This window comes from Crinia signifera, chromosome 5, assembly GCF_055691185.1.
Source record: "Crinia signifera chromosome 5, ASM5569118v1, whole genome shotgun sequence".
NCBI lineage: Eukaryota > Metazoa > Chordata > Amphibia > Anura > Myobatrachidae > Crinia > Crinia signifera.
In genome coordinates, this window is record NC_139221.1 from 20225016 (window position 1) to 20239407 (window position 14392).

Here is a 14392-nt window from a genome sequence, read left to right on the forward strand (position 1 = left end):
TACAAGGCTCCAATGTCACCAGCCTGATGCATTTCGGACTCTTCCTAGTCCTTCGTCAGAGGCTTGGTGACAGACTGAACAAAACCTCTATAAATACCCCTTCCGCCATTATGATAATTAATTGCAGGTGCTGGCACCGTTTCCCGTACTCTCCCTGTTCTGTGTAAGCGTACAGACGCTTACTTCCGGGATTCGGCTTTCAGAAAGAGATGTGGAGCGCATAATGCGTTCCACTGACGCGTCCTCTATTGTCTGTGTGTCCCGCTTCCGGGATTTGGATACACACGTCGCTTGTGGAACGCACGCTGCGTTCCATTCAATGTAGAGACGCTTCTTCTTCCTGTATTCAGTCCTGGAACGCGCATTGCGTTCCAAACTATCCGGAAACCTTATTTCTTCCGGATTTGGCGCTAGCTGTCCTGTGTCCATATTGATGTTCATTCATAGCAGCAATTGATTAGCGTTCATTTCATCCTCATAAATAACACATCATAAATTGGGGTATAAAGAGATAAAAACGATATTAAGAACAAGATAAAAGCAGATTAAAAAAGCTGATTTAAAAAAGACTTGCAGGTTAAAAAAACTTCATTATTTAAAAGATTTCATAAAAAACATTTCAATTCAAAATCACCATTTAAACCATGTGGTACCAATGTATTTAACTTATATATCCACTTCATTTCATTTTGGGATAATCTTTGGTCTATATTTTTATTTCTCCAATCAGGTACTATAGTTTGAATTCCTAAAAATGATTTTAGATGACATTCTTTTGAATTATGTTTAACCTTAAAATGTGACGATACTGTATGTGTGGCCAAGCCTTTTCTAATATTATAAATATGCTCGGCCATCCTTGTTTTTAATGGCCTTGTAGTTTTACCTACATAAAAAAGACCGCAGTCACATTCTAAAATATAAATAACATTTTTTGTATTGCACGTTATGAAATCTCGGATTTTATAAGTAAAATCATTAACCTTAAAATCTTTTTGTTTACTCGGACCTTTGGTACTTCTGCACATTAGGCACATTCCACAAGCGCTGATGATTGATATCAAAAGTAAAACTATAATGTATCTATCATCCACCTGGTTTCCAGGGCAGAACTGAGATGTTGGCTCTGAGTCAGGGTCATTATGTAACTGAAACAGAAAGGTGGAGAGGGCGCATCTGCCAGGTGAACGAGGGTACGGATACTTCTCGTGTGTGAAGGTGCCTTCATGTGTGCGGCGCTGACCATATACTGTAGGCATCTGGCCGTCTGATGTTTATGATCCAGTATTGTACATTTGAATGCTTTTATTAATATTTGGGCAGTACGGATGGTGCAATGCAGGCATGTCCAAAGTCAGGCCCGGGGGCCAATTGCGGCCCGTCCTGTCATTTAAAGCGGCCCGCAGCCTCCAGCTGGAAGCGGGCAGAGCATCAGATGTGGGAAGCACAGGACACTAAAGGTGGGGCCCCGGCGAGCGCGCCTTTACCGTGCTGTCTACTGCAGTGAGGAGGTTCCGGCCGCCACAGTCAGATGTGTTTGGCATCCTACCCCTGCTGCTGCAATTGTATATATATCACCTTACTCCACAATCACAGTGACAGCAGTGTTTGGGGAGGGGGGCAGCAAGGGGGAAGCTTGCTCCCGAAACATGCAGAACGGAGGAGGGCAGCAGCGGGAGCCCAAGCATCTCCTGTCCTGGCAGTGCCTGCTTTGCTTCTCCTTCCTCACACAAGGGGCTGGGAAACATACAGAGAAGGGAGGGGGCAGAGTGGGGGACATACAGTGAATGGGGGCAGAGTGGGGTACATAGTGAATGGGGGACATACAGTGAATGGGAGTCATACAGTGAAGGAGGGTCAAGCTTGGGGACATACAATGAATGGAGGCACTGATGGACATTAAGAGAAGGGGGCAGGCTGCGGGACCGAGTGAATGGGTGCAGAGTAGGGAACATACAGTGAATGGGGAACACACAGTGAAGGAGGGGCAGGCTGGGGGACATACAGTGAATGGGGGCAGTCTGGGGGAAATACAGTGAATGGGGGCAGGCTGGGGGACCATTCTGATGTGATTAATGATTCAAAGAATGTCAGGCTGAATGGTCGGCCCCCACACATTTACACTTTACCAAATCTGGCCCTCGTTGCAATAAGTTTGGACACCCCTGGTGTAATGGTTAGCATTACTGCCTCACAGCACTGAGGTCATGGGTTCCATTCCCACCATGTTCCTAACTGTGTGGAGTTTGTATATACTCCCCGTGCCTGTGTGGGTTTCCTCTGGGCCCGTGGGTTACCTCAGAGCAACCTTGGATGTGCGTGTCGGTGACCATCGAATTATGTGGGTGTTCCCCCGCAGCCTGTGAATGGATTTTTATGTTAAACAGCCAGTGCGAGGGTGGTGGTGGGGGGGGGGGGGGGGGGCGGAATAACCCCCAAAAATGTCAAGACAAGCAAAACTTCAACATACAATGGTCGACACATGAGGTTGATGTGACTTTATCACTTTCTTGCGTCAATGCTAGCCTCTGACGAGAACGACACTTATATTAACATTAATACCTAAATAAAGTTTTGAAGTCTTTGAACCCCAATTAACTGAATTAAGTGACTCTTATGATCTTAGGGCTGTAAAATAACTTTGTGATCAAGGACACGAGCCGGCGCCAGAATGCGATAGATCAAAGGTAAGTAGGGATCTAAGGGTTGTTATATTAAACACAGGCTTTAATGTACAGTATTTATAAATGGGCATTAACAGAGTGGACCTGAAATGCCCGCGTTAAGTCGCTAATAAAATCTGCTTTAACTCAGCAGCCATAATGTGCCAAGAAATCCGACGCGGCGCTGCGGGTAATTCAGAACATTCTATTCAGAAACAAGAACCAAAAGCAGCAACTAAGATTTTCTTGAATATCATATGAAACTAGAAAGCGCTCGTCTGACCCTGCACGCGCGGTTTCCATTATAGGAGACTGCGACAAGCTGATTGTGACCTGGTTTCCACACGCAGGATACATGTAGAGGTTTCTGTGGCACAGATGTCACACAGATAAATCAGCCTGACTCTGTGTTTTCATAATACATTTGGTCAGGAGAGAAATGACTGTGCTCTCTGTCGCCGAGCGCGTTAATCATGGAGGTGTGAGGCACCATGGGTAATCTGCTAGTCACTTACGTTCCCCTCGTGTTAATATAAATCATTTTGCAAAGTTAACAGCATTTAATAAAGTTATTAGAAGGAAACGTAATCGTATACGGCCTGAGTCTAAAGGTGGCCATACACACGCAAATTTATCTGCAGATCTGTCTGGTTGGAACAAAAACATGGCTATGGATGAGAGCAAATGACAGTTGACCATTTGCTTGGAAATGCTGGAGAACTGACAAACTGTCACTCATCCATAACCATGTTTTTGTTCCAACCTGCCAGATCTGAAGATAAATCTTACTAGTGTATGGGCACCTTTAAGGGTAAAAAATTTAAAGAGCTGATGTTGCCCGAAGCAACCAATCACATACCTTCCAAATGTTCGTATTTTCGCGGGACAGTCTAGTTTTTTGGGGACTGTCCCACATCCTGCCCGGAGGCCAGCAGTGTCCCGATGCCTGCTGCTGTGCCTAGAAGAGCAGGGGGACAGTAGCTCGCAGAGCGCAGGCCCTGCCCCCCCAGCAGCAAAACAGGGGCGTGGCTTTGCATACGCGACCATTCTCATGAAGCCATGCCCCTTTTGCCAAGGTCATGCCCATCTACGGGAGCGTGTCCGGCGGGGCCGTTCGGGACTCATTGCAAGGACATTGTTGAGGACAATAGAGAAATCATAGACAGAATATGTTTGGTTGCTATGGGCAACATCACCTCTTCTCATTTCTAGTTTAGTATATGTAAGCCACAAAAGTGGCATGGGCCCGATTCAGTCCTGCTCGTTAGGCTGCAAGTGTTTAGAGCCCAGCGAACAGGTAAACGCCACCCCACGCCGCAGTGCAAACAGTGGGAAATCCATATGGGATCACCCACCATCGAATAGATTCCCCCCTTCTTTGCTTTGCTAGACCCACTCAGCGCTGCGGAGGCCGCGGGTAGAAGGAGGCAGCTTGGGATGTCAGAGGCCCTCCTGCCCAATGGCCGGGGAACGCCTGCATTTTCTAGGAAACTCCAAGGAAAACGCAGAGTTACCGCCCCCGAACAGTCGCAGAGTGTCAATCACCTTTCATACGGACAGCGGAGGCTAGCCTTCACTTGACAGACAGCGTACCACCTGCATGCGCTGCAGATCGGAATCGGACCCCATGAGTGGTGAAAACTCAGAAAACTTTTTTGGAGGAGTGTTACGTTCCCCATATGTATCAAGCTCCACGAACAGAACATTAAGAGTTTGTACCCCATAGACAATGACATCTAGTAACGAGGGAATGTCCTTCTTTTATCACAGAAAGATGTAACTTGTATCAGTATGAATGAAGGCTACTTACCTAGGCTTGTCCTTATATCGCTTCCTGGCTGTGACGCACAGTGACTGCTTCACATACAGAGGCAGTGTTACCTATAGAAGATGGGAACCCAGGGATGGGCAACCTGATACGTTACACAGAGCCGGCCTTATCCAATCTGATGCCCTAGGCAAAATTTTCATTGCTCCCCCCCCCCCCCCCCCCCCCATAAACATAAACATCCATTTGCAGCCTTGCGCGCTGAGGCAAAATCATCTGAGGGACAACATAGACAGTACGCAACGAAGTCGCGCGGCAAAAAAATTCACTGTAATTCTGGTTACATGCCACACACCCATTACATAGTATACCACATGCCATAATGCCCATTACATGTTATGCCACACCATAGGTGTGCGCACATAGAGTGTTAGGGGTGCACAGGCACCCCCTAATGCTGTGCCCACCCTTATAAACACCTCCCTGCCACTAGCAACCAGCAATACCTTTTACCAAAGACTTTTGCTTTTTAGAACTGTATTCTATTAAAAGAAGCGCCCATCAGTCAATTATGTGGGTTTTGCATTGTTACTTGTACCAGACCATTGTCATAGCACTACATAGCTACATGCCCGCCGCCTCGATGCCGCCTCGATGCCCCGTTCTGACACCTGCCCCCACTTTCCCGCACCCCTCCCCCCTAACCCTGCCCATCTCCCTGAAGCGGAGACGGACAGGGCCCGCCGCCCAGCTGCCGAGAGACTAGGACGTGCATGCGTATGAGACGCACGTGCGTCCCAATCTGATGGAGTGCCTTTCCGCCGGCGCTCGCCAGCGGGGACGTTCTGGCGAGTGTCGGGCAAAGAAGAGAGGGGCTCCATCTGTGTGTATATATATATATATATATATATTATTCCTATACTATTAGCTATACAATATGTAAATAGAGGGAGGGGGCTGACTACGGGACCGATTTGACCTGTTCTCCAATGGTGGGGGTCTGCACATGCACCTTCGGCTAATTTTTCATTCGCCGGGGCGATCGGTGCCTGGGTGACAGGCAGCGAGCGGGTGCTGGGGTCGTGCAGGATAAAAGTCCTGGTTTACGTTTATCTGCGAACAGAAAAAAAAATAATTGGACAGTCAGCTACCGTTGAATGATATTTCCTCTGTGTGGGCCCATAAGAGCGGACGTGTCGGCGTACACATGTGCTCACAGCATCCTGAGGGGATTCGGAAGGCGGCGGGCTTGCGTTTCAGTGGCGAATGCAGGATTTTTAGAGGGGGGTTTCCAAATGTAATCCAAAATCTCCCAGTCTGCGGGAATTACGGAAGTCTGGGGGAGCGGTAACAGCCCTGAAAATTGGTCTTTTTATACACTAGATAATATGTGGAATACAGTATTAATATGTAGCAGTACAGATGGTCTATAGCAGTGATTTTCAACCTTTTTACCTTGCGGCACACTAAATAAGATTTTAAAATTGCCAAGGCACACCGTGAGATCCCCACAGGAAAAAAACAAGCCTATTGGCCACCATATAAAACAAAACCATCCCACTGGTCCCACAGGTAACAAAAATAAAACACATTGGCCCTCACATGAACAGAAGAGACCAGTAAATAACAGTTGAACTAGTGGTGGCTGTAAACTGGTTTGTGCATCTCTAGATCTGGGGGCACACTTGAGAACAGCTCAAGGCACACTAGTGTGCCACGGCACAGTGGTTGAAAAACACTGGTCTATAGTATTGGCTGTTGCAAATATTTAAATAAAGTAAGCGGTCAGGAAAAGGTTAAACATATAATAATAAATAAATACACAACCATAATAGAACCAGTACTGCACTTTATAAGCTCACAATCTCCCACTACATGGTAAGGCTCCTGTCTCTTCTTCCTGGCAGCTGCTCTCTGGTCTATTGTGATGTTTGAGGGCTTAGATTCACACATGCAGTAAATGTGGTAGAAGAAGCTGGTACACTGGGCATGTGCAGCAGCTCCGCTCTGTCCCTTACACTGCATGATGTGGTGGCAGCTCTACTGATCATATTATATACCAGTGCTATTGTTGTCATCATTTAAGGCACTTGCCGAGAGGAGGGGGGAACTATTCCCCCCGCCACCCTGCTGCATTTGCCTATGTGTTTTGCGGGGTGCGTTATCCTGCTCTCTAGGCAGCGAATATACGCAAACTAGCGAGCTGGTCTGAATAACCCCCAAGTAACATCAGTTGTCATTATTAAACTTTTTAGAGCTTTTAAAAAAAAACTTTGGTACTTGTGTATTATCAGGGCACCCGATGTAATGTAAATCGTATAAGATATCGCATCCGATTTGCGGTCGATATTTGGCCGATTCGATCTGCGATACGATTTAGCGTACGATTTGCGTACGATTTTTTGCAGATTTTCGGCCATTTCCTGCCGATTTGCATGCCATTCCATCCTTGCACACCCCCACGTAGTATGCCATGGTATGCGATGCGATGCGTTTTGGGGGAAAATGCCCCTGATTGTACAATTAAATATCGCATAGCATTGCATGCCAGCAAGTGGCATGCGATGCGATGCGATTCACAATGTTAAATGCACCCCTATTGTCAACGCCAAACCCACTATCAACGCCAACCATTGGCGAGCGCAGCGAGCTTGCGAGGGGCGGCGGTACGCGTCCTCCGACCTTTTCATACCCCCACTATCCACGTCGGCGTGGAGTTGATTCTAGATAGTGTGGCGAGCGCAGCGAGCCACCGAGCCCGAAGCACGGCGAGCGCAGTGAGCCCCGCGAGGGGACACTGATTACTTTACATGTATTCCGCGTCCCCTCGCGGGGCTCGCTGCGCTCACCGCTCTTCGGGCTCGCTGCGCTCGCCACACTATCTAAAATCAACTCCACGTCAACGTGGATAGTGGGGGTATGAAAAGGTCGGAGGACGCGTACCGCCGCCCCTCGCAGGCTCGCTGACCTCGCCACGCTTTGGGTTGCCGTTGATAGTGGGGGTGGCGTTGACAATGGGGGTGCATTTAACTTTGTAAGCACCCATCACGGTGCTTGTACTATTAAAAATCGCATCACATGCATTGTATGGCATGCATCGCATGACATGCATCGCATGCCGCTATATTGCATGCGATGCGATACACTACGATGGAAATCGGGGGTGTGCAAGGTGTCCAATGATGGAACAGCATTGAAATCCGCCGGAAAACGCGAAAAATCGGCCACAAAATCGTATCCGATTTTTGCATGCGATTTTCGGCCGATTTCACGGGCGCCCTGATTATACACAAGTACCAAAACTTTTGAATACATTTTAGGTTTTGATGGCAGATGTTAGAAAAAATATAAAACTTCCACTTTCCTGCTCATGTATTGTTCCAGAAACTCCCGTCTTGCTGTCATAGCAGATAAACGCCGCAGTAACGCTAACATAGTAACACAATGCAAGTCAGGCTCACCTGCGCCAGGTCGCCGGCACACCCTACCGCAGTGCATACATTCTATTCATTTCTGCCCACAAAACAAAAAATGTTTAAGTTAGTGCAATGGTTAGGGTTACTGCCTCACATCACAGTGTGGAGTTTGTATGTTCTCTTTAATCTTGCGTGGGTTTCCTCCGGGTACTCCAGTTTTCTCCCACAATCAAAAAATATTCTAGTAGGTTATTTGACTCCTAACAAAAATATCCCTAGCATGTGGTATATAAAATAGAGTGTAAGCTCCATTAAGACGGGCTGGTTTTAATGTCCACATATTCTCTGTTAAGTGCTGCGGAATATGGGGGTGATTCTGGATGATTCGCAAGGCTGCAAATTCGCAGTTTACCAAACATCCATTCGCAGCCTGCAGGGGAACACCCACATCAATCGATGTTGGAAGACCATCGATTGATGTGGAAGGCACACGCACATCCAAGGTTGCTTATGTGCAGACGCAGGGTGCGTGCTCCCATGGCGAACATTCTGTTCCCCAATAGCATATGGGAATGCCCAGCTGGGCGTTCTCAGGCTCATGAGGCTGTGACACGGGTGAGGGGGGAGGGCAGCTGACATCACCAGGGTGCCCGCAGTTTAGAGTCACCAAATAGGTGTCTCTGAACTGCGAGCGCTGGAGAAATCATTCGATGGTCACAGACCATCGAATGATTTCTCCCCGTCTGCGAATGGGTGATTATGTAAATCATACATTCCCAGGCGTGCAGGGGTTCGTGCGTGCGAGGGGGGGGGGGGGGGCGGCCGGTACTGCGGGCAGCATCTGATGTCAGCCTTGCAAGTCAATCAGAATAAGGTCCATAATCCGACTGCAGCAAATGGACCCCAATGTTTCGGGGCTCAAGTGCCTCTTTGTCGAGGTGTACACTAAACCAAATATCGGTACGTCAATATCATCATGTTCCACAACGCTACACACAGTATCTCGGTACAGGACCTTTCTGCTGTCTCTGTAACCGACTGATATTGAGATTGGGTGAAAGCTGGATCTGTCCGCTCTGCAGAACACTGGACTGGCCTGGCTGAAACAGGTCAAAATGCATTAGATCCACATGGTCAAAAGGTCGACACAGACAAAAGGTGGACATGAGTTTTCATGTTTATTTTTCCCAAAAAAAGGACTTGCTCATAATTTACCATCCTAGTGGACGTGGAGGAGGAATATAACAGTGCACCGAGTGCAGGGAGGCGCTGTGCCCGAAGCATGGCGAGCGCAGCTGGTACACTCTTACGTTGTACATGTCGACATAGACAGAAAAAAAAACGTTTAAAAAAAAAAAAAAACATATCGGGGGAAATTTACTTAGGTAAAACCGTATAAAAAATTCGTATTCGTACAGCAAAATACGATTTTTTTATGCGTATTCGTATTTTCCGGATTTACTAATCCTGAAAATACGGTGATGTGTATTCGTATTCATGGTGTATACATGGCGTATTCGTATTTTTGAATACGAATACGCAGCGGTGTAGCTAGGTGCCATGGTGCCCGGAGCAAGGGCATATTTCGCGCCCCCCCCTACCCCGGCAATGAATTGGGGGCGTGGCTAACATGTGTTTGCATGTTACATTTGAAAAGAAAAAAATTAAAAAATAAGACACTATATAAGACAGTGTAACGGAATCTGCTGCGCTATATAAGACACTGTAACGGAATCTGCTGCTCTATATAAGACACTGTAACGGAATCTGCTGCGCTATATAAGACAGTGTAACGGAATCTGCTGCGCTATATAAGACACTGTAACGGAACCTGCTGCGCTATATAAGACACTGTAACGGAACCTGCTGCACTATATAAGACACTGTAACGGAATCTGCTGCGCTATATAAGACACTGTAACGGAACCTGCTGCGCTATATAAGACACTGTAACGGAATCTGCTGCACTATATAAGACACTGTAACGGAATCTGCTGCGCTATATAAGACACTGTAACGGAATCTGCTGCGCTATATAAGACACTGTAACGGAATCTGCTGCGCTGTATAAGACGCTGTAACGGAATCTGCTGCGCTATATAAGACACTGTAACGGAATCTGCTGCGCTATATAAGAACCTGTAACAGAATCTGCTGCGCTATATAAGACACTGTAACGGAATCTGCTGCGCTATATAAGACACTGTAACGGAACCTGCTGCGCTATATAAGACACTGTAACGGAATCTGCTGCACTATATAAGACACTGTAACGGAATCTGCTGCGCTATATAAGACACTGTAACGGAATCTGCTGCGCTATATAAGACACTGTAACGGAATCTGCTGCGCTGTATAAGACGCTGTAACGGAATCTGCTGCGCTATATAAGACACTGTAACGGAATCTGCTGCGCTATATAAGAACCTGTAACAGAATCTGCTGCGCTATATAAGACACTGTAACGGAACCTGCTGCGCTATATAAGACACTGTAACGGAACCTGCTGCGCTATATAAGACACTGTAACGGAACCTGCTGCACTATATAAGACACTGTAACGGAATCTGCTGCGCTATATAAGACACTGTAACGGAACCTGCTGCGCTATATAAGACACTGTAACGGAATCTGCTGCACTATATAAGACACTGTAACGGAATCTGCTGCGCTATATAAGACACTGTAACGGAATCTGCTGCGCTATATAAGACACTGTAACGGAATCTGCTGCGCTGTATAAGACGCTGTAACGGAATCTGCTGCGCTATATAAGACACTGTAACGGAATCTGCTGCGCTATATAAGAACCTGTAACAGAATCTGCTGCGCTATATAAGACACTGTAACGGAATCTGCTGCGCTATATAATACACTGTAACGGAATCTGCTGCGCTATATAATACACTGTAACGGAATCTGCTGCGCTATAAAAGACGCTGTAATGGAATCTGCTGCGCTATATAAGACACTGTAACGGAATCTGCTGCGCTATATAAGACACTGTAACTGAATCTGCTGCGCTGTATAAGACGCTGTAACGGAATCTGCTGCACTATATAAGACACTGTAACGGAATCTGCTGCGCTATATAAGAACCTGTAACTGAATCTGCTGCGCTATATAAGACACTGTAACGGAATCTGCTGCGCTATATAATACACTGTAACGGAATCTGCTGCGCTATATAGGACACTGTAACGGAATCTGCTGCGCTATATAAGACACTGTAACGGAATCTGCTGCGCTATATAAGACACTGTAACGGAATCTGCTGCGCTATATAAGACACTGTAACGGAATCTGCTGCGCTATATAAGACGCTGTAACGGAATCTGCTGCGCTATATAAGACACTGTAACTGAATCTGCTGCGCTATATAAGACACTGTAACGGAATCTGCTGCGCTATATAAGACACTGTAACGGAATCTGCTGCGCTATATAAGACACTGTAACGGAATCTGCTGCGCTATATAAGACACTGTAACGGAATCTGCTGCGCTATATAAGACACTGTAACGGAATCTGCTGCGCTATATAAGACGCTGTAACGGAATCTGCTGCGCTATATAAGACGCTGTAACTGAATCTGCTGCGCTATATAAGACACTGTAACGGAATCTGCTGCGCTATATAAGACACTGTAACGAAATCTGCTGCGCTATATAAGACACTGTAACGGAATCTGCTGCGCTATATAAGACACTGTAACGGAATCTGCTGCGCTATATAAGACACTGTAACGGAATCTGCTGCGCTGTATAAGACACTGTAACGGAATCTGCTGCGCTATATAAGACACTGTAACTGAATCTGCTGCGCTATATAAGACACTGTAACGGAATCTGCTGCGCTATATAAGACGCTGTAACGGAATCTGCTGCACTATATAAGACGCTGTAACGGAATCTGCTGCGCTATATAACATGCTGACAGCTGTAAATAAATAAATATACAGCACAGCAGGGCAGCAGCAGATGTCAGAGAGATTCACTCCCCCCCCCCCCCCCCCACGAATCCCCCAAACCCCAAGTGTATTATTAATCTTATTATTACATCATTAATTAGCTGTAAAAAAAGAAAAAAAGAAAGAAATCCACCTTGAATAATGATAGCAGGGTGGCACGGGCGGCAGCAGAAACTCTCCTCACCAGCGCTTGGGATGGCTGTGGCTGATGATGGAGGAGGGAGTGAGAAGCAGGTGACTGTGGGAGGAATCTGCGTGCTGCTGGCCTGCTGCGCTGCGCTGCCCGGAAGCCGGTCCGAGCAGCAGCAGCAGCAGCACTAATTTACATGAGTGAGTCACCAAGCGTTACGGAACAGGCAGGGAGCAGGAGGCAGGCGACGGGCAGGGCAGACGCCGGGCAGGGCAGCCGCCTGCGCACGCTGCCCGTATAGTCTTTCGTGCAGGGATGATTTTTGCGGAGGGGGGGCGGGCCGGCGGCGCCATCCGACCAATCGCCGCCCGGAGCATGAGCTCCGGTGGCTCCGCCCTCCCTACGCCTCTGCGAATACGAATGAATACGACATCGATAGAATATGCCTATTTTTAACATGAAAACAACGTACTTTAGTCATTTACTAACAATTCGTATTTGTAAAAAATACGAGTACGAATCGAAAACGCATATGACTAGCAAAAAAAATACGTCCAAAAAATACACCTTTGGAAGTGTATTTCACATCTTAGAATTCTACACGTGAGGAAAAAAATCAGAAAATAACCCCCAGCTGATCAAAATCACTAAGCACACATAAACACTTTTTAAATGTTTTATTTATTTTTACATTTTTTTTACACTGCTGCCTGCACGGATCTGACCGCATGCAGGCTAAAACCAATACGAATTTGTATTTAAAAATCCGAATTTTTATTTCAAATACGCATTTGTATCAGAAAAAATACGAATCACTACGCCATCGGATAATACGAATCAGTCAAACACTGATAATTATCCTCCAGAATACGAATGAAAATACGACTACACCAGTCGTATTCATTCGTATTAAAAATACAAATACAATTTTTTGTATTTGTATTCTTAGTAAATTTCCCCCACCATGTCAACCTTTTGACTTTGTTTATGTCTCAACTTGCTATCCGTTGACCAATAGTTATCGACCTAATGACTGTCGACGTAAATATTGTCAACTTAACGATCCATATCCCCACTCCAAACAGTGCTGGGTGATGTGCACAGAGAGCCCCACAGCGGCTGAGGTTGCTGCCAGTCTGGAGCTCTGGATTCTGGAGTGTTTCAGCATGACTTATTGGAGTTCCATTCTGTTCCTGTTTATATATATATATATATATATATATATATATATATATATATATATACACAGTACACACACACACACACACATATACAGTATATTACATATGTGCTTACAATGCATTGCTTCTGCATATCCTATTACACACATGTACACAATGCACGTCTATTCCAACCTTTCTGCTCCAGAATAAAGCCACCAAAGATCCCTGCAGGTTCTTACAACACCCAGACGCAGCATCAGCAGCAGACAGTCTCGGTCCCATCCCTACATCAGTATGGCTGGTACAATAAGTATCACAGCACAGATCAGCACCTCAGGCTGGACAGACATGCACAGCTATGGTGACACATTGGGTGACCAGCAGCTGAGCCAGCCCCAGAGAATGTAGCAGCGACAGTGTGTACTCACCACCACAAGCGTGCAGCCAATGATCTTGTACATTGTGGTCTGTCTGTAAACCTCAGGGAGCAGAATCCGAGTCCTCGGTCTGACTGCTTCCAGGACCTCCTCCTGGTTTTATACTGTAGCTCTCATACAGACCCCACAAGCCACAGCAGGAAGCTGCTCTGTGATGATGACATGATGTTTTCTTTGGCGGGGAGTTTAAAACAAACTTTTTTGTATACGATGAGGTCAAGGTCCTGAGTACCTGAAGGGTTAAATTATGCCTGGAAAGTCCCATTGCTTACAGTGAGTAAATATTATAAATGATAAACCATATACGGGACACCGCCACATTCCTTGATTGCTACATTTAAATTCTTTACATTTGTAGACTAATGCTGCGTTCTCATTGGCGCCCCTGCAAAAACCCGGGTTTTTGTTCCCGTGTTTTCGTCGGGGCACAGAGCATCTCAGCTCTACAGACCCCATTCATACAGCACCTTAAACCCGGGAAATTCCCGTGTCTGCCCCGTTCACACTGCTTCCCCTGGTATGCCTGCTGCCATCAAGTGTGTGTCATCTAAGAGCAGCTTTGATTGGATGTTTAAAAAGTATCTTTGATTGGCTGTTAAAAAGCAGCTTTGAGCAATGCAATGAACTTGCTTTTTTGCATTTTGTGAGAAAAACCCGGGACTAGCCTGTTCACACTGCCACACACCCGTGTATTACCCAGGAAAAACCCTGCTAAAAACGCGTGTGTGATTCCCGGGGCATAACACCCGGGAATTTCACAAAGACCCTTTCACACAGAGACGCGACACGGGAAATTACCGCTCGCCCTGGCAAATACCCGGGTTTTTGCAGCAGTGAGATCGGGGT

General features: G+C 46.4%; 1 protein-coding gene across 1 annotated transcript in view; it reads right to left on the reverse strand.

Moving 5' to 3' along the window:
• The window catches only part of TNFRSF11B (TNF receptor superfamily member 11b), a 33184-nt gene extending 19525 nt beyond the window's left edge, over positions 1-13659 (reverse strand). The window contains exon 1 of the mRNA XM_083186728.1: positions 13538-13659. Coding sequence (XP_083042854.1) covers positions 13538-13570 — 33 coding nt within the window. The 5' untranslated portion in view covers positions 13571-13659. The remainder of the gene's footprint in view (positions 1-13537) is intronic.
• Positions 13660-14392: the final 733 nt, after the last annotated feature.